This window comes from Eschrichtius robustus, chromosome 1, assembly GCF_028021215.1.
Source record: "Eschrichtius robustus isolate mEscRob2 chromosome 1, mEscRob2.pri, whole genome shotgun sequence".
Classification (NCBI taxonomy): Eukaryota; Metazoa; Chordata; class Mammalia; order Artiodactyla; family Eschrichtiidae; genus Eschrichtius; species Eschrichtius robustus.
This window is the reverse complement of record NC_090824.1, coordinates 66,421,608-66,440,935: the sequence shown is the minus strand read 5'-3', so window position 1 is coordinate 66,440,935 and position 19,328 is coordinate 66,421,608. Positions and strand designations below refer to the sequence as shown.

Here is a 19,328-nt window from a genome sequence, read left to right as displayed (position 1 = left end):
AGGGTTGTCTTTTTGTTTTGTTTATAGTTTCCTTTGCTGTGCAAAAACTTTTTAAGTTTCACTAGATCCCGTTTGTTTATTTTTGTTTTCATTTCCATTACTCTAGGAGGTGGGTCAAAAAGGATCTTGCTGTGATTTATGTCAAAGAGTGTTCTTTCTATGTTTTCCTCCAAGAGTTTTATAGTGTCCAGTCTTACACTTAGGTCTTTAATCCATTTTGAATTTATTTTTGTGTATGGTGTTAGGGAGTGTTCTAATTTCATTCTTTTACAGGTAGCTTTCTTGTGTGTGTGTTTTAATTCTAGCCATCCTATTATTCCTTTTTGATAGGGATTGCATTTTGATCTGTAGATGACTTTGGTAATATTTCCATCTTAACAGTGTTAAGTCTTCCAATCCATGAACACTAGATGTCTTTCTGTTTATTTAGGTCTTCTTTAATTTCTCTCAGCACTGTTTTATAGTTTTCATTGTACAAGTCTTGCATTTCCTTGGCTAAGTTTATTCCTAGGTATTTTATTCTTTTGGATGCTGTTATAAATGGAATTATTTTCTTAATTTCATGTTCGGAATGTTTGTTTCTACTATATAGAACTGATTTTCGTGTGATTATCTTTTATCCTGCAACTTTGCTGAAGTGTTTTTTATTAGCTTATTAGTTTTTTTGGTGTGTGTGTGTATTTGGGATTTTGTCTGTATATAAGGTCATATCCATTGTGAATAGGGATAGCTTTACTTCTTCCTTTGAAATTTGGTTGCATTTTATCTCTTTGTCCTGCTCTGGCTTGAACTTCCAGTGTAATGTTGAAAAGCTGTGGTGAAAGTAGGCATTGCTGGTATTCCTTACTTTAGAGAAAAACTTTCATTCTTTCACCATTATGTTAGCTCTGAGTTTTTCATAAATGCTCTTTATTGCATCGCTGAAGTTCCCTTTTGTATTAGTTTCCTGGAGTTGCCATAATGAAGTCCCACAAACTGAGCAGTTTAAAACAGCAGAAATTTATTTGCCAACAGTCTAAAGGCTGGAAATCTGAAATCAGGATGTCAGCTGGGTCACACTTCATCTGAGACTCTGGGTAGAATCTTTCCTTGCCTTTTTCTGGCTTCTGGTGGTGGCTGTCAATCCTTGGTGTTCCTTGACTTGCAGCAGTGTTACTCCATTCTCTGCCTTTGGGGTTCTCCCTGTGTCTCTGTCTTCTAAGAAAGACACTAGTCATTGTATTAAGGACTCACCCTACTCCAGTATGACATCGTCTTATCTTAGCTAATTGCATCTGTGATGACCCTGTTTCCAAATAAGTTCCTCTTCTGAGGTATTGGGGGGTTGTGACATCAACATATCTTTTGGGAGACAGAGTCAACCCATAAAACCTTTTATTCCTAGTTGAGTATTTTTTATCATGAAAAGGGTGTTGGATTTTGTGAAATGGTTTTTCTTTCTCAATTGAGATGATCGTGTGGGTTTTTTTCTTTCATTCTATTAATGTGGTGAGTTGCATTGATTGTTTTTTTCTTATGTTGAACCACTTTTGCATTCCTGTGATAAATCCCACTTGCTCATGGTATATAATCTTTTTAATGCTGTTGCATTCAGTTTACTAGTGTTAAAGTTTTTTGCATCTGTATTCATAAAGGATATTCCATAGTTTTCTTTTTTTTTGGTGTCTGTCTGGCTTTAGTATCGGGGTAATACCTCATAGAATGAGTTAGGAAGTGTTTCTTCCTTTATCCTTTTATCCTTTAGAATGATATTTTAATGAAAGTTTTCTCTGGTATTAAAAATGTGCTATCTTCAGAATCTTTTGAAGCATTCCTATGTTAGAGACTTTCTAAATTGTTTTCTAGATTTTATAGTTTTTCAATTTCCTGCTTTGTTGTCAGTGTACCTCCTGCTGCTTATAATCTTATTTTGCTTTTCCAGTTTGCAACTTCTAATCTGCTGTGAGTCAGGAAAACATATGGCAGAGTTAGTTTAAGTTGTGCTTTTGGTTAGGTTAAATAGAATCTGTGGAAAAACAGGCGGTATTCCTCCTATAAAGGAAATAATATATTTTAGTGCAAGGGCTTTGTACATCTTTTTGGCTATTTATAATCCTTTTTGTTTCCATTTTTTCAGTTATGACAGGTTAGGTGATCAGATGACCAAGTTCCAGATAGGGGAAGAATTTCTTCACCTATGTATCCTAAAATTTATATCTGCATGTAGATGTAGTTAATCTGGAATGCCCCCACTATTACAAATGAATTATAAAGAAATAAACTATCTGTATAGCTTAGAGGTTATTTTTCTGCTAAGACTCTTGTTAGAAGGATGAATGTCTCAGTAAGTTTCTTTAAGTATTAGTCTAAAAATTATGTTGTTCCAACACACCAATGATGGATGAAATAAATGAGGTGAAATGGGTAAATGAATCTTTGTTTTATTGCTAAATAAAGGTCAGTATAACTTTCTTTTTATTTAAATATATAACTTTCTTTTTATTTTATTTATTTTATTTAAAAGCATTCCCACTTGCTTTTTTGAAGAACTACTAATTTTCATTATTCTAACACTTTTTCACTAAATGTCATTACCTAATGTCTTCTGTACTTCCTTGTCCTACCTATATATATCTCAATCCATTTTTATATTCACTCCTTTGCATACCTCCTCAACCCCCACCATGTTATTCTCTTGGCAAACCTCAACTTTGGTTAAACTAACTGCCTGTCTACTCTGTGGTTGGACCAGAAAGTAGATTATAGCTGTAGAAAAACAAAAAACATGCATTTCGTGTTAAATATGTGACCACAAATCTGAAGTAACCATCCCATATTTTCTTTATTTCTTCACATTTTGAAGACTTTTGAACCTTCAGAAATGTTGCAAGAATAGTATGATTGAGCATCCATATACCTTTCATCTAGATATACCAGTTTGGGTGGGGGGCTGGGTTGCCACATTTCTCCCCAACTTTTTTTTTTTTTCCCAAACCATTTGAAAGTCACAGACATCATGGCACTTTGCTCTTAAATCTTTTTGGCATGTGTCTCTTAAGAACAAGGACATTTTCTCCACATAATCACAGTATAAATACCACCTTCGGGAAATATAACATTGATAAAATACTGTTATTTAATATTTTATTTATAATCAAATTTCCTTCATTGTCCCATTGTCCCTCTTACAGCTTTTTTGTTCTTTCACTAGGATCCAGTCAAGGATCGTGCATTGCATTTCTTGCTATGTTTCTTTAGTTTTCTTTAATCTAGAATAGTTCCCTAGCCTTACGTATGTTTTCCTGACACATTCTTTGAAAATTTTAAGTCATTTTTTGCAGAATGTTCCTGAATTTTGTCTGATTCCTGGTCAGATTCAAGGTAAACATTTTTGGCTGGAATTCTACACAGGGCTGTTGTGTCTTAATGCATCACACTAGGAGACATATTATTTCCTAAAGGACTTTTTATGTTGCTTTTGAATTTCTAGGCTTTTAATAACCTTATCCGTGTCAGATAATGCTAAAAGTTGGTATCATTGGCATCTGAATTTAATGATTCAAGTGTGACTTGTTTATTCTTGATCTAACAAAGAGAAATTGTAAATTAGACCTTAAAGCCTTTCTTTAGATAATTTTAGTATGCCTATATCTAGCAGAAATTCCTTAAGGTTTTTTAGTATGTTAATATGTTACCTTTTGTGTTTTCTAGTTTTGAAATAAGTTTTTATCTGTTAGCAAGAACATTTTCTTTGAAGTAGTTGGTCATTGGGTTACAGCCTATGCTTTGTTTTGTTTTGTTTTTTAAACACCGCAGCCATTGGACCATAATCTCTAAGAGAGGAGGGACCCCCAGCTCCTAAAACTAGGAGGACATGTGAATAAATCCTTTTTTAATAAATGTTTAAAAAACGAATCCTAATTATTTTTAATAATCCTAAGTGTGTGTCCTTGTGCTAGTAGTTATACATGAATGATATCTCTTTAAGTCTTTATTTAACAAACTAGAATTAGCATTTATTATTTTTTCCTATAAAAATGCATGACCTTTGCAAAAGATGAGAGAATGGAGGCATTTGTGCTACAGTGTGACTTTTATAATTTACATTTATGTCAGTTGACTAATTTGTATTGTGCTGAGCTGTTATATCATTAAAAACCCAGGTTTTACATTGTGATAATAGTGGATGATGAAGGTGATACATGATATGCAGGATGCTCTGTGGTTATGACAGGGAAAGAAAGGCTATTCTCAGGAGAAAGCTATGTCAAATACTTTGTTTTTAAGTTAGATTGAAACATACAGAATCGTCATTTTTTTTGTTATTGACAACCAGGTGATTATACCTGAAGCTCTTTTGTTTTTTTAATGGTGAAATTCCGGCAGGAAAATGAATGTGGTGCAAGTCTGAAGAAACACTCTAGCCCTTACTCTTTTTATCCCCAAGGTGGAATAATTAGTAATGTATTCAGCTTTTACTGAATGCTTCCTATTTGTATAGTAAACTTTCGGTATGCTATAAAATAAGTGTGTTGTTTATTCATTTAATTTTTTAAAAGTATTTATTTATTTATTTATTTAACTGTGCCATGTGGCTTAAGGGATCTTAGTTCCCCGACCAGGGATTGAACCCTTGTCCCCTGCAGTGGAACCATGGAGCTCTAACCACTGGAATGCCAGGGAATTCCCTGTAGTTTATCATTTAATTTTCACACCTCTATGGCATGTGTGTGCATTTACTATCTCTGTTTTACAGAGCAAGAAACTGAGGCCCAGAGAAATTAAGTAATTTGTCTGAGGTCACACAATTGGATTCTAGCCCAGGCTCCACTACGATTATCGCTTACAGGTGATTTTTGATAGCCAGGGGATTTTTGTTTGTTTTGATTTGTTTTAAGGAAAGGAACTATCTATTTCATTACAGCAGGAAAAAAAGTACAGATGAGTCCATAAGGAATAGAACTGAAAAAATCACCTGTGATTTCATGAGCAAGAGATAAGTTTTTCTTCTTCTAAATGTTTACACATTTAAACATATATAGCTTTTTCAAAAGGGGGAAATTCAACATGGTTTTGTAATATTTTTAATACATGAGCAAAACTTCATTCCATTTGATAAGATACTTTGGAATTATTTTTTATGACCTATATTTCATATCTAACATCTTGATAATTATGGTTTATTCAGTAATTCCGTATTTCTGAACATGTCTTGAAACAGTCAATAATGGCAGTTATCCTTTTGTTTACATCTATGCTCGTATTTTTATTTTCTAGGAAAAATGACTAGACATGAAATTGCTATGCCCAACCCCAGTGATAGATATCATGCAGAGAGAGGAAATCACCTAGCATAAAACAAATGGGGTAGCATGTCAAAAATATTTCCTTTTATATATTGAATGAGACAAACTAATGACCCTGGCTTGCCCAGTTTCTGATTTTAGCAAGTCACTTCACTTTTCTAAGTTTGTTTCCTTATCATTAACATAAGGCCTCTTGTCCGTTATTTTGAAAATAGAATGAAAACAATGCATGTCATGTTTACGTTATGTATTTTTAAGCATTATATGTAGAAAGTAACAAAATGAAAGATTGGAACACTGTTGTTGCTTTTTCTTGGATATTAAAGAGGTATATATATCTCTCTTTAATATAGCTTCCCCCCCATATTTAAAAATACTGTTTTTGATTGAGGAAAAAAAAATACTGCCTTTAGCCTTGTTATTTCTGTAGCATTCTTGTCCCTGAAGTGTCACTTATCATTGCTAAAAGACTCTCGCTCCATTGATGTTACTTCATCCTTATAAGCTTTGATGTATCTATATGTGTCTATATCTTTTTTTTTAAAAGAAGTTTTAGGTTTATAACAAAATCAAGAGGTTTAGAGATTTCCCATATAACCCCTATCCCCCCACACATGAAACCCTCCTCACCCCCCATTACCAACATCACTCACTAGAATAGTACGTTTTTTGCCAAGGATGAACCTGCATTGACACATGATAATCACCCGAAGTTCATAGTGTACATTAGTGTTCACTCTTGATGTTGTACATTCTGTTGGTTTGCACATATGTATAATGACATATCCATCGTTATAATAACATACAGAGTATTTTCACTGCCCTAAAAATCTTCTGTGCTCTGCCTATTCATCTCTCCCCACCTCCCTCACCCCTGGCAACCATTGATCTTTTTATTGTTTTCATAGTTTTACCTTTTCCACAATGTCATATAGTTGTAATCATGCAGTATGTACCCTTTTCAGATTGGCTTCTTTCATTTAGTAATACGCATTTAAGTTTCCTCCATGTCTTCATGATTTAATAACTCATTTCTTTTTTGGCATTGAATAATATTCCATTGTCTGGATGTACCACAGTTTAATTATCCATTCACCTCCTGAAGAACAGCCTGTATGCTTCCAAGTCTGGGCAGTTATGCTATAAACATAGCTATAGCTATAAAATAAATGTTGTAAACATCTGTGTGCAGATTCTTGTGTAGATATGTTTCCAGTTCCTTTGGGTAAAATAACAGAGGATGATTGCTGGATGGTATGGTAAGATTACATTTAGTTTTGTTTTGTTTTTTTGGTGGTTTTTTTTTTTTTTTTGTCCGCACTGCACAGCTTGTGGGATTGAACCGAGGCCCCTGGCAGTGGAAGTGTGGAGAGTACATTTAGTTTTGTTAAGAAACTACCAAGCTGTCTTCCAAAGTGTCTGTACCATTTTGCTTTCCCACCATCATTGAATGAGAGTTCCTGTTGTTCTCCACATCCTTGTCAGCAATTGGTGTTGTCAGTGTTCTGGATTTTGGCCATTCTAATAGTGGTATCTCATTGTTGTTTTAACTTGCAATTCCCTAGTCACGTGTGATGTGGAGCATCTTTTTATATGTTTATTTGCCATCTGTAGATCTTCTTTGATAAGGTATCTGTTAAGGTCTTTGCCCCATTTTACAATGGAGTTATTTTCTTATTACTGAGTTTTAAGAGTTCTTGGTATATTTTGGATAACAGTCCTTTATCAGATGTGTGTTTTGTAAATATTTACTCCCAGTCTGTGACTAGTCTTCTAATTCTCTTGATGTTGTCTTTCACAGAGCAGAAGTTTTTAATTTTAACAAAGTCCAGCTTATCGATATTTTTTTCACAGATTGTGTCTTTATCTAAAAAGGCATCACCGTAGCCAAGGTCCTCTAGGTTTTTTACTCTGTTGTCTTCTAGGAATTTTATAGTTCTCCATTTTACATTTAAGTTTGTGATCCATTTTGAGTTCATTTTATATATATATATAAAATTTATTTGGCTGTGTCGGGTCTTAGTTGCGGCACGCAGGATCTTTTCGTTGCGGCGCGCATGCTCGCTCTTCGTTGCGGCGTGCAGGCTTCTCTCTAGTTGTGGCACACAGGCTCAGTAGTTGCGGCACGCAGGCTCCAGAGTGCGCGGGCTCAGTAGTTGCGGTGTGTGGGCTTAGTTGCCCCACGGTGTGTGGGATCTTAGTTCCCCAACCAGGGATCAAACCCACATCCCCTGCATTGGAAGGCAGATTCTTAACCACTAGACCACCAGGGAAGTCCCCAGTTTGAGTTCATTTTGTCAAGGGTGAAGGTCTGTGTCTAGATTCATTCTTTTGCATATGAATGTCCTATTTTTCTAGCACCATTTGTTGAAGAGACTGTTTTTGCTCTGTTCTTATTGCCTTTGCTCCTAATCTTTGTGTCAAAGATTAGTTGACTATTAATGGGTGTTTATTTCTGGGCTCTCTACTCTGTTCCATTGATCTATTGAATATTTGCCTCTTTTTTCCTCAATACCATATTGTCTTGATTACTGTAGCTTTATAGTAAATCTTAAAGTCATGTAACATCAATCCTCCAACTTAGTTCTCTTTAAATATTGTCTTGGCTTTAAGTCTTATCCTCTCTATATAAACACTAGGATCAGTTTGTTGATAACCGTAGAATAATTTCCTGGGAATTTGATTGGGGTTGCATTGAATCTGTAGATCAGGTTGGGAAGAACTGACAACCTGACTATTTTGTCTTCCTATCTATGAACATGTTATATCTCTCCATTTACAGTTAGTTGACCCTTGAACAACGTGGGTTTGAACTGCGTGGGTCCACTTATACCTGGATATTTTTCAATAGTAAATACTATAGTACTACACAATCCATGGTTGGTTGAATCCGTGGATGTGGAGCAACAGCGGATACAGAGGGCCAACTATAAGTTATACATGGATGAACTACTGCATTGTTCAAGGGTCAGTTGTATTTAGTTCTTTGATTTCATTCACCAGTTTTGTAGTTTTTCTTATATAGATCTTGTACATATTTGTTAGAAAATTTTCATTTTGGGACATGCTAATGTAAGTGGTATTGTGTTTTTAATTTCAAAGTCCATTTATTCCTTGGTATATAAGGGAAGAAGTTGATTTTTGTATCCTGCAACCTTGCTATAGTCACTTACTAGTTCCAGGATTTTTTTGGCAGATAGATTTTCTACATAGCAATTATGTCATCTGTGAAAAATTATAGCTTTATGTCTTCTTTCCCAATTTGTATACCTTTGATTTCCTTTTATTGCTTGAGCAAGTACAAGAACTTCCAGTACTTTCAACCAGATGTTGAAAGGTATGGTGAGAGGGGACATCCTAGCCTTGTACCTGATCGTAGTGGGAAAGCTTTGAGTTTCTTTGGGTACTAGACCCTTATCAGATAAATGATTTGCAAATATTTTCTCCCATCTTATAGGTTGTCTTTCTTGATAATGTCCTTTGATGGACAAAACTTTTAAATATTGTTGAAATCCAATTTATTTTGTTTCTCATGTGTTGGTGCCGTATCTAAGAATCCATATGGGTTGCCAAACCCATTGACATGAAAATGTACTCCTGTGTTTTTTTCTAAGAGTTTTATGGTGTCAACTCTTATATTAGTAAGTAATGTCATCGGCAATTAGGACTAATTTTACTTAATTCTTTTATGCTTTGGATTCCTTTTATTTCTTTTTCTTGCCTAATCTAGCTAGAACTCCAGTACAGTGTTTATTAGAAGTAATGAAAGCAAGCATCCTTGTTGATTCTGTTTTTCTACTTTTTTATTTTTGTTTTCTACTTTTTATTTTGTTTGTATCCATTTTAATTTTTATTTCCTTTGTTCTGTGTAGCTCTCTTTGAGTTTATCCTGTTTTCAGTTCATTGAACTTCATGTATAGATTTCTAGGTTTCTTTTTCATATTTGGAAGTTTTCAGCCATTATTTTTTCAGATATTCTTCTTTCTCCTTTTCCCCTCTGGGAAAGTTTTTATGCTAGTGTTGGTATGCTTGATGGAGTCCCAGAAGTCTCTTTGACTCTGTTCATTTTTCTTCATTCTTTCCTCTTTCTGCTCCCTAGACTGGATGATCTCAGTTAACCAGTCTTTAAGTTCATTGTTTCTTCTGCCTGCTAAAATTTGCTGTTAAACCTCTATAGTTTATTTTTCATTTTAGTTATTATACTTTTCAGCTCCAGATTTTCTCTTTAGTTCTTTTAATAATTCCTCTGTATTTATTGATATTCTTCATTTGTTAAGTCATCATTCTCTTGGTTTTCTTTAGTTCTTTGTTCATGGTTTCCTGTAGCTCTTTGTGCACCTTGAAAGATTGATTTAAAGTCTTTGTCTAGTAAGTGCAGTGACTGAGTTTCCTCATGGACAGTTTCTATTAATTTCTTTCTTTTCTACAATGGGCCATACTGTTTTGCTTCTTTCCATGCCTCTTAAATTTTTTGTTGAAAATAAGAGGTTTTGAATATTTTAACATAGTGAAACATAGGCAAGCCCTTGTGCTCTTTCTTCTGGGAGCCACCAGACAGGTCAAAATATGCAACTACAGTTCTTTGACAATAAGATCTGTGTTGCTCCCTCTGGCACTTGAAACCTAAACCCAGAGTGCAGGCTGCCTTCCTTATGGTCGTTGCCAGTCTAGAGTGGCAACGGGAATGGTAGGTGGGCAGCTTAAAGCTTCTTTCTTCACCAAGCCTTCTAATGGTGGTTGTAATTTTTTTACTAGATTCCAGAGGTTCTGCAGAAGTTGATTCTGATACTTTTTGGCTGCTCATTAGTTGCTTTTATGGGGGAACCAAGCCCCAAAATTCCTTTCTCTATCTCTTTTGCTGATGCCACCTCCCATGGACATATTAATCTAATTTGTGGATTATCTATACACCTTACTTCTCCTTTACCATTTGTAATCTGTTTTATGACTTCAGTGAAACTCTTGTTTTGTATCTATTAGCAACTCAAAGAGAACTTAGACCATTTTAGAACTTCAGATATCAAGAGTTCTGTGTAGTGTAAAGATTAGTTACCTTTCTAATGAAAGAAAAAGGGGTGATGATACTTGGTTCAAACATATTTTAAGTTTAGTTTTGGAATATTGGAATATATTTCTAATACCTATATTACTTGGAGGCCCAGGATAGATACTTTGGGTGATTTAAGTCGAAGTTAAACTTGGATAATTCACATCTAGATAATTGAGTTGGCTGCTGCTTCTTTTTTTTTTTTTAAAGGAGAAAATCATATGATCATTTCAATAAATATAGTTGATTACATTATTTCTGTATACATTCTCTTTTTTTCACACACACACGCTGTATTTTATTTTTACAAGAGATTAATAGACTGACACCAAGCATTGTAAATGGATGACCACAACAAAAGCAACAGTGATTGCAATTACCAAACATGAAACACACTCATACTATGTCATAATATTGACATTCAGTCCAGTAATCCTCCACTGTAACAGCTCCTTTACTTTGCAGTGAAATTTGATTTGTATATTCTTTGCCTCTGAGTCCTTGTGGGATTTTTTTATTTTTTAATTCAAACAGAAAGTCACAAAAATTATAATCATCCTCATCAGTTCACTCAGTCGCATGTAATTAATTTTTTTTTCATCTTGATCTTTTGTTAGCACTTTTATGAGTTCATCAGTTTTTCATTAGAGTTCTGAAAATACTTATTCATTCAGTTCAGTAGTACAGTCAGTTACCAGAAACCTGTACTTGTCAGAGTCTTTTCCATGAATTCCTTGAAGATGAAACCCTTTTATAGGAACATATTTGCAAAAGCATCAGAGTACACCCAGAAAAGTCTGTAAGTGACAAAGACTTAAAAATGACCACAGTTAAAGATTTGATGAAAGTTCATAATAATGCAATTGACAAGGAAATTTAGTTATTTCTGAGATACACATTTTAAAGTAATAACTAGAATTATGACTTATAACATTATACCAGAACATATAAAATTTTTAGAAATTTCATGTAATGCCTGAAACATTTATATTAACATATTTCCGTACAAATAACCCAATGAAAGTTTTAGTTGTTAGTTGTTTTGTTTGTTTTTTTATACTGCAGGTTCTTATTAGTCATCAATTTTATACACATCAGTGTATACATGTCAATCCCAATCACCCAATTCAGCACACCACCATCCCCACCCCACCGCAGTTTTACTCCCTTGGTGTCCATACGTCTGTTCTCTACATCTGTGTCTCAACTTCTGCCCTGCAAACCGGCTCATCTGTACCATTTTTCTAGGTTCCACATACATGCGTTAATATACGATATTTGTTTTTCTCTTTCTGACTTACTTCACTCTGTATGACAGTCTCTAGTTCCCTCCACGTCTCAACAAATGACTCAATTTCGTTCCTTTTTATGGCTGAGTAATATTCCATTGTATATATGTACCACAACTTCTTTATCCATTTGTCTGTCGATGGGCATTTAGGTTGCTTCCATGACCTGGCTATTGTAAATAGTGCTGCAATGAACATTGGGGTGCATGTGTCTCTTTGAATTATGGTTTTCTCTGGGTATACGCCCAGTAGTGGGATTGCTGGATCATATGGTAAATCTATTTTTAGTTTTTTAAGGAACCTCCATACTGTTCTCCATAGTGGCTGTATCAATTTACATTCCCACCAACAGTGCAAGAGGGTTCCCTTTTCTCCACACCCTCTCCAGCATTTGTTGTTTGTAGATTTTCTGATGATGCCCATTCTAACTGGTGTGAGGTGATACCTCATTGTAGTTTTGATTTGCATTTCTCTAATAATTAGTGATGTTGAGCATCTTTTCATGTGCTTCTCGGCCATCTGTATGTCTTCTTTGGAGAAATGTCTATTTAGGTCTTCTGCCCATTTTTGGATTGGGTTGTTTGTTTCTTTAATGTTGAGCTGAATGACCTGTTTATATATGTTGGAGATTAATCCTTTGTCCATTGATTCATTTGCAAATATTTTCTCCCATTCTGAGGATTGTCTTTTCGTCTTGTTTATGGTTTCCTTTGCTGTGCAAAAGCTTTGAAGTTTCATTAGGTCCCATTTGTTTATTTTTGTTTTCTTTCCATAACTCTAGGAGGTGGATCAAAAAAGATCTTGCTGGGATTTATGTCAAAGAGTGTTCTTCCTATGTTTTCCTCTAAGAGTTTTATAGTGTCCGGTCTTACATTTAGGTCTCGAATCCAATTTGAGTTTAGTTTTGTGTATGGTGTTAGGGAGTGTTCTAATTTCATCCTTTTACATGTAGCTGTCCAGTTTTCCCAGCACCACTTATTGAAGAGACTGTCTTTTCTCCATTGTATATCTTTGCCTCCTTTGTCATACATTAGTTGACCATAGGTGCATGGGTTTATCTCTGGGCTTGCTCTCTTGTTCCATTGATCTATGTTTCTGTTTTTGTGCTGGTACCATATTGTCTTGATTACTGTAGCTTTGTAGTATAGTCTGAAGTCAGGGAGTCTGATTCCTCCAGCTCCATTTTTTTCCCTCAAGACTGCTTGGACTATTTGGGGTCTTTTGTGTCTCCATACAAATTTTAAGATGATTTGTTCTAGTTCTGTAAAAAATGCCATTGGTAATTTGATAGGGATTGCATTGAATCTGTAGGTTGCTTTGGGTAGTATAGTCATTTTCACAATGTTGATTCTTCCAATCCAAGAACGTGGTATATTTCTCCACCTGTTGGTATCATCTTTAATTTCTTTCATCAGTGTCTTATAGTTTTCTGCATACAGGTCTTTTGTCTCCCTAGGTAGGTTTATTCCTAGGTATTTTATTCTTTTTGTTGCAGTAGTAAATGGGAGTGTTTCCATAATTTCTCTTTCAGATTTTTCATCATTAGTGTATAGGAATGCAAGAGATTTCTGTGCATTAATTTTGTATCCTGCAACTTTACCAAATTCATTGATTAGCTCTAGTAGTTTTCTGGTGGCATTTTTAGGATTCTCTATGTTATAGTATCATGTCATCTGCAAACAGTGACAGCTTTACTTCTTCTTTTCCAATTTGTATTTCTTTTTCTTCTCTGATTGCCATGGCTAGGACTTCCAAAACTATGTTGAATAATAGTGGTGAGAGTGGACATCCTTGTCTCGTTCCTGATCTTAGAGGAAATGCTTCCAGTTTTTCACCATTGAGAATGATGTTTGCTGTGGGTTTGTCGTATATGGCCTTTATTATGTTGAGGTAGTTTCCCTCTATGCCCACTTTCTGGAGAGTTTTTATCATAAATGGATGTTAAATTTTGTCAGAAGTTTTTCCTGCATCTATTGAGATGATCATATGGTTTTTATTCTTCAATTTGTTAATATGGTGTATCACATTGATTGATTTGCGTATATTGAAGAATCCTTGCATCCCTGGGATAAATCCCACTTGATCGTGGTATATGATCTTTTTAATGTGTTGTTGGATTCTGTTTGCTAGTATTTTGTTGAGGATTTTTGCATCTATATTCATCAGTGATATTGGTCTGTAATTTTCTTCTTTTGTAGTATCTTTGTCTGGTTTTGGTATCAGGGTGATGGTGGCCTCATAGAATGAGTTTGGGAGTGTTCCTTCCTCTGCAATTTTTTGGAAGAGTTTGAGAAGGATGGGTGTTAGCTCTTCTCTAAATGTTTGGTAGAATTCACCTGTGAAGCCATCTGGTCCTGGACTTTTGTTTGTTGGAAGATTTTTAATCACAGTTTCAATTTCATTACTTGTGATTGGTCTGTTCATATTTTCTGTTTCTTCCTGGTTCAGTCTTGGAAGGTTATACCTTTCTAAGAATTTGTCCATTTCTTCCAGGTTGTCCATTTATTGGCATAGAGTTGCTTGTAGTAGTCTCTTAGGATGCTTTGTATTTCTGTGGTGTCTGTTGTAACTTCTCCTTTTTCATTTCTAATTTTATTGATTTGAGTCCTCTCCCTCTTTTTCTTGATGAGTCTGGCTAATGGTTTATCAATTTTGTTTATCTTCTCAAAGAACCAGCCTTTATTTTTATTGATCTTTGCTATTGTGTTCTTTGTTTCTATTTCATTTATTTCTGCTCTGATCTTTATGATTTCTTTCCTTCTGCTAACTTTGGGTTTTGTTTCTTCTTTCTCTAGTTCCTTTAGGTGTAAGGTTAGATTGTTTACTTGAGATTTTTCTGGTTTCTTTAGGTAGGCTTGTATAGCTATAAACTTCCTTCTTAGAACTGCTTTTGCTGCATCCCATAGGTTTTGGATCGTCGTGTTTTCATTGTCATTTGTCTCTAGGTATTTTTTGATTTCCTCTTTGATTTCTTCAGTGATCTCTTGGTTATTTAGTAACGTATTGTTTAGCCTCCATGTGTTTGTGTTTTTTACATTTTTTTCCCTGTAATTCATTTCTAATCTCATAGCGTTGTGGTCAGAAAAGATGCTTGATATGATTTCAATTTTTTTAACTTTACTGAGGCTTGATTTGTGACCCAAGATGTGATCTATCCTGGAGAATGTTCCGTGCGCAGTTGAGAAGAAAGTGTAATCTGTTGTTTTTGGATGGAATGTCCTATAAATATCAATTAAATCTATCTGGTCTATTGTGTCATTTAAAGCTTCTGTTTCCTTACTTATTTTCATTTTGGATGATCTGTCCATTGGTGTAAGTGAGGTGTTAAAGTCCCCCACTATTGTGTTATTGTTGATTTCCTCTTTTATAGCTGTTAGCAATTGCCTTATGTATTGAGGTGCTCCTATGTTGGGTGCATATATATTTATAATTGTTATATCTTCTTCTTGGATTGATCCCTTGATCATTATGTAGTGTCCTTCCTTGTCTCTTGTAACATTCTTTATTTTAAAGTCTATTTTATCTGATATGAGTATAGCTACTCCAGCTTTCTTTTGATTTCCATTTGCATGGAATATCTTTTTCCATCCCCTCACTTTCAGTCTGTATGTGTCCCTAGGTCTGAAGTGGGTCTCTTGTAGACAGCATATATATGGGTCTTGTTTTTGTATCCATTCAGTGAGCCTGTGTCTTTTGGTTGGAGCATTTAATCCATTCACATTTAAGGTAATTATCGATATGTATGTTCCTATGACCATTTTCTTAATTGTTTGGGGTTTGTTTTTGTAGGTCCTTTTCTTCTCTTGTGTTTCCCACTTAGAGAAGTTCCTTTAGCATTTGTTGTAGAGCTGGTTTGGTGGGGCTGAATTCTTTTAGCTTTTGCTTGTCTGTAAAGCTTTTGATTTCTCCGTCAAATCTGAATGAAATCCTTGCCGGGTAGAGTAATCTTGGTTGTAGGTTCTTTCCTTTCATCACTTTAAGTATATCATGCCACTCCCTTCTGGCTTTTAGAGTTTCTGCTGAGAAATCAGCGGTTAACCTTATGGGAGTTCCCTTGTATGTTATTTGTCATTTTTCCCTTGCTGCTTTCAATAATTTTTCTTTGTCTTTAATTTTTGCCAATTTGATTACTCTGTGTCTCGGCGTGTTTCTCCTTGGGTTTATCCTGTATGGGACTCGCTGCGCTTCCTGGACTTGGGTGGCTATTTCCTTTCCCATGTTAGGGAAGTTTTTGACTATAATCTCTTCAGATATTTTCTCTGGTCCTTTCTCTCTCTCTTCTCCTTCTGGGACCCCTGTAATGCGAATGTTGTTGCGTTTAATGTTGTCCCAGAGGTCTCTTAGGCTGTCTTCATTTCTTTTCATTCTTTTTTCTTTAGTCTGTTCCACAGCGGTGAATTCCACCATTCTGTCTTCCAGGTCACTTATCTGTTCTTCTGCCTCAGTTATTCCGCTATTGATTCCTTCTAGTGTAGTTTTCATTTCAGTTATTGTATTGTTCATCTCTGTTTGTTTGTTCTTTAATTCTTCTAGGTCTTTGTTAAACATTTCTTGCATCTTTTCGGTCTTTGCCTCCTTTCTTATTCCGAGGTCCTGGATCATCTTCACTATCATTATTCTGAATTCTTTTTCTGGCAGGTTGCCTATCTCCACTTCATTTAGTTGTTTTTCTGGGGTTTTATCTTGTTCCTTCATCTGGTATATAGCCCTCTGCCTTTTCATCTTGTCTATCTTTCTGTGAATGTGGTTTTTGTTCCACAGGCTGCCGGATTATATTTTTTCTTGCTTCTGCTGTCTGCCCTCTGGTGGTTGATGCTATCTAAGAGGCTTGATAGGAGGCTCTGCTTTTTTTTTTTTTTAAAGTCACTCAGTTATTAGTGAACGGAAGGCAAGATTTTTATCATGGATGATTAAGCACCTTATAATTTTCATTTAGCAAATAAATGCTTATCACTATGTCAGGGTTTCTCAACCTCAGCATTATTGACATTTTGGACATTTTAAATTCTTTATTAGACACTTCAGGATCTAATCTAGGTGCACTGCTCTTAGTAATCATGTCTTTTTTAACACCTTTAGTTCGGGAGAGTTGCTCAGCTTCTTTTGTTTTTCTTGACTTTGAGACTATCAGACTTTCAGCCACTAGTTTTAGCTTCCGTTGATGATTTTTTTTTAGTCTCTCATTTTTTGTATGTTTATTGGTTGGCATTTTACTGTACAAATGAACTTTTTCTTTCTCCTTCAATTTGAGGTTGCTGTTTCCTCATTATTAGATTCAAATTATGCATTTTTGTTAGAAATACCACCAAAGTAATGTTGTATCCTTCTAAGTGCATCATATCTGTTGGGATAGGATGTTATTGGATGTTATTGGATGTTATTGGATGTTATTGGATGTTATCTGTTGGGATAGGATGTTATGATAATAATTTTGGTTATTTGGTGGTGTCTGCCATGCTTCACTGAAGTTAAAACTTTGGATTTAATAACTTTGACACTTTTGTCAGTGGATTTTTGCTACCTTTATGATCATGAATTTCTGAATATAAAAAATTAGAATTAACATATTGTCCCATACAAGCACCTTGACATTTGTCCAGGAATAAATTTGACACATTCTTCGTTTCTATTGATTCTTTTTTTTTTCTCCTTGGGATCAGAACAATACAATGCCTTATCAAACTGAGTCTCTTTCAGAAGTGCTTTCAGAAACTTCCCATTGAACATAGAGATAGGTTTTTAGCTGATGACACAAATATTAGATGTTTTGTTATTGTCCCACAAATCCCTGAGGCTCATCATTTTTTTTTTAGTCTAATTTCTTTATGTTCTTTAGATTGAGTAATTTCTATTGATTTGTCTTCAAGTTCACTTATTATCATTACTCTGTCATCATTTTTCTATTATTGATCCCATTCAGTGAATTTGTTGTTTCTGTTACTGAATTTCTATTTCTAAAATTTCCAGTTAGTTCCTCCTTATATTTCTGTTTTTTTGCTAAAACTTTCTCTTGGGAAGTTTGTTTCAAGTGTGTTTATAATTGTTCACTGAAGTGTTTTATGATGCTTTAAAATCCTTGTCAGATAATTCCACAACTGATATCTTTGTATTGGTGTCTGTTAATTGTTTTTTCTCATTCAAGTTGAGACTTTCTTGGTTGTTGGAATGATGAATGATTTTAGTTTTATTATTATTGTATTCTAGACATTTTGGATAGTATGCTGTGAAACTTTGGATCTTATTTAAATCTATTTTAGCAGGCCTCCTCTGACACTGCACCAGCAGGGGAGGAAGGCTGCCTCATTACTACAAAGTGGGGCTGGAAGATTGGACTCCCCTCCCCACTTGATCTCTACCAGCCTCTGTTGACTACCATGGTGAAGAGGGGAGGGTACCTCTTACCTCAAGGTGGTAGTAGAAGTTCAGGCTTGCCACTCAATCCTTGCTGACACTCTAGAGAGGGGAAGGGGCACCTTTGTTACTGCTGGCAGAGGTAGAATTTTAGTCTCCCTACTTGGTTCCACTGATGTGGATGAGGAGGAGTGGATTCCATGGTGTTTGGCTGGAGTAGGGCAGTAACAGTAAAAAATGTTTTTGCTTGCTAGTCTGCACCTTTCCCAATCCTTTAACTAGAGAGAACTGGCTTTTCTTGTTGGTTTTCTGATGGTGTTTTGTTTTTATTTTTATTTTTTTGCTTGTGCTCATTGGTATTTCCGGGTTGCAGGCTTCTCTGTTGCCTGGGCTAAGATATGTAAGAAGCAAAAGGAAAACCCAGGGAACTCACTATCTTTTTGTTCTTCAAATTCTGTGGTTGCTATTCAAATTCACTTTCTCTCCACCTTTCAGAGTCTTTTGACTTTTTTAATATATTGCACTCAGGAATTTTAGCTGTGTTTAGTGGACTAGGAAGAAACGTATCTTATTTTACATGGAACTGGGTAGCCTAAATGGTTAAAAATTAAAGTAGTCCATTAAGAACTTACTTTAAATGAAATGCTCAAGAATATTTTATTCTTAAAAATATTTTACCACCATATTTTGTAAGTCACTAAGATGTACATAAGGTTAAGTAGATTCTTTGTTGTAGCTATATATTCATGTGTAAAAGTCTATTTCTTTATTCTTTTAGGATTATGTACTGAAGGACTGTACCGTGTTAGTGGGAACAAAACTGATCAAGACAATATTCAAAAGCAGTTTGATCAAGGTAAGAAGATAATTATAGATATATTTATATATATGTTTGATCAAGGTAAGAAGATAATTATAGAAGATAAAATAAAATCATTGTTTTATTATTTCCCTCATTGAAATTTCATATGAAAACCTCCTAAGAATATGGATGTTTAGGGGAGAAAGTTTTGAAGTAGTATTGGAAGTACTTAATGGAACAGATACCACAGTCAAGAAATGGGAGAGCTATAAATCCATTACCAGAATTAGAGAAGCAATAAATTGAGTTATGGTGCCTCATCATCTTTGTATATCACAGATTGCACCTATTTAAAGTTGCGATTTAAAAGGTTTTTTTTTCCTTCATGATACTGGGCCAACTAACTAACCATTAGGAATTTTTAAAAAGCTGAATTTCCTACTCATATTAAAGGAAATCTGTATGAGATCAAAGGTTTAAATGCAAAAAATGAAAACTAAGTTCTAGGGAGAAAAACGAGTGAATATATTTATAATCTTGGAGTAGGAAGAGGC

The 19,328-nt window shown here is 34.9% G+C and overlaps 1 protein-coding gene across 3 annotated transcripts in view; it reads left to right on the top strand.

Moving 5' to 3' along the window:
* ARHGAP5 (Rho GTPase activating protein 5) overlaps positions 1-19,328 on the top strand; it is a 77,369-nt gene that overhangs the window by 45,150 nt on the left and 12,891 nt on the right. For all 3 annotated transcript variants that reach the window (XM_068546394.1, XM_068546403.1, XM_068546388.1), the window contains exon 4: positions 18,751-18,828. In XM_068546394.1, coding sequence (XP_068402495.1) covers positions 18,751-18,828 — 78 coding nt within the window. The remainder of the gene's footprint in view (positions 1-18,750; positions 18,829-19,328) is intronic.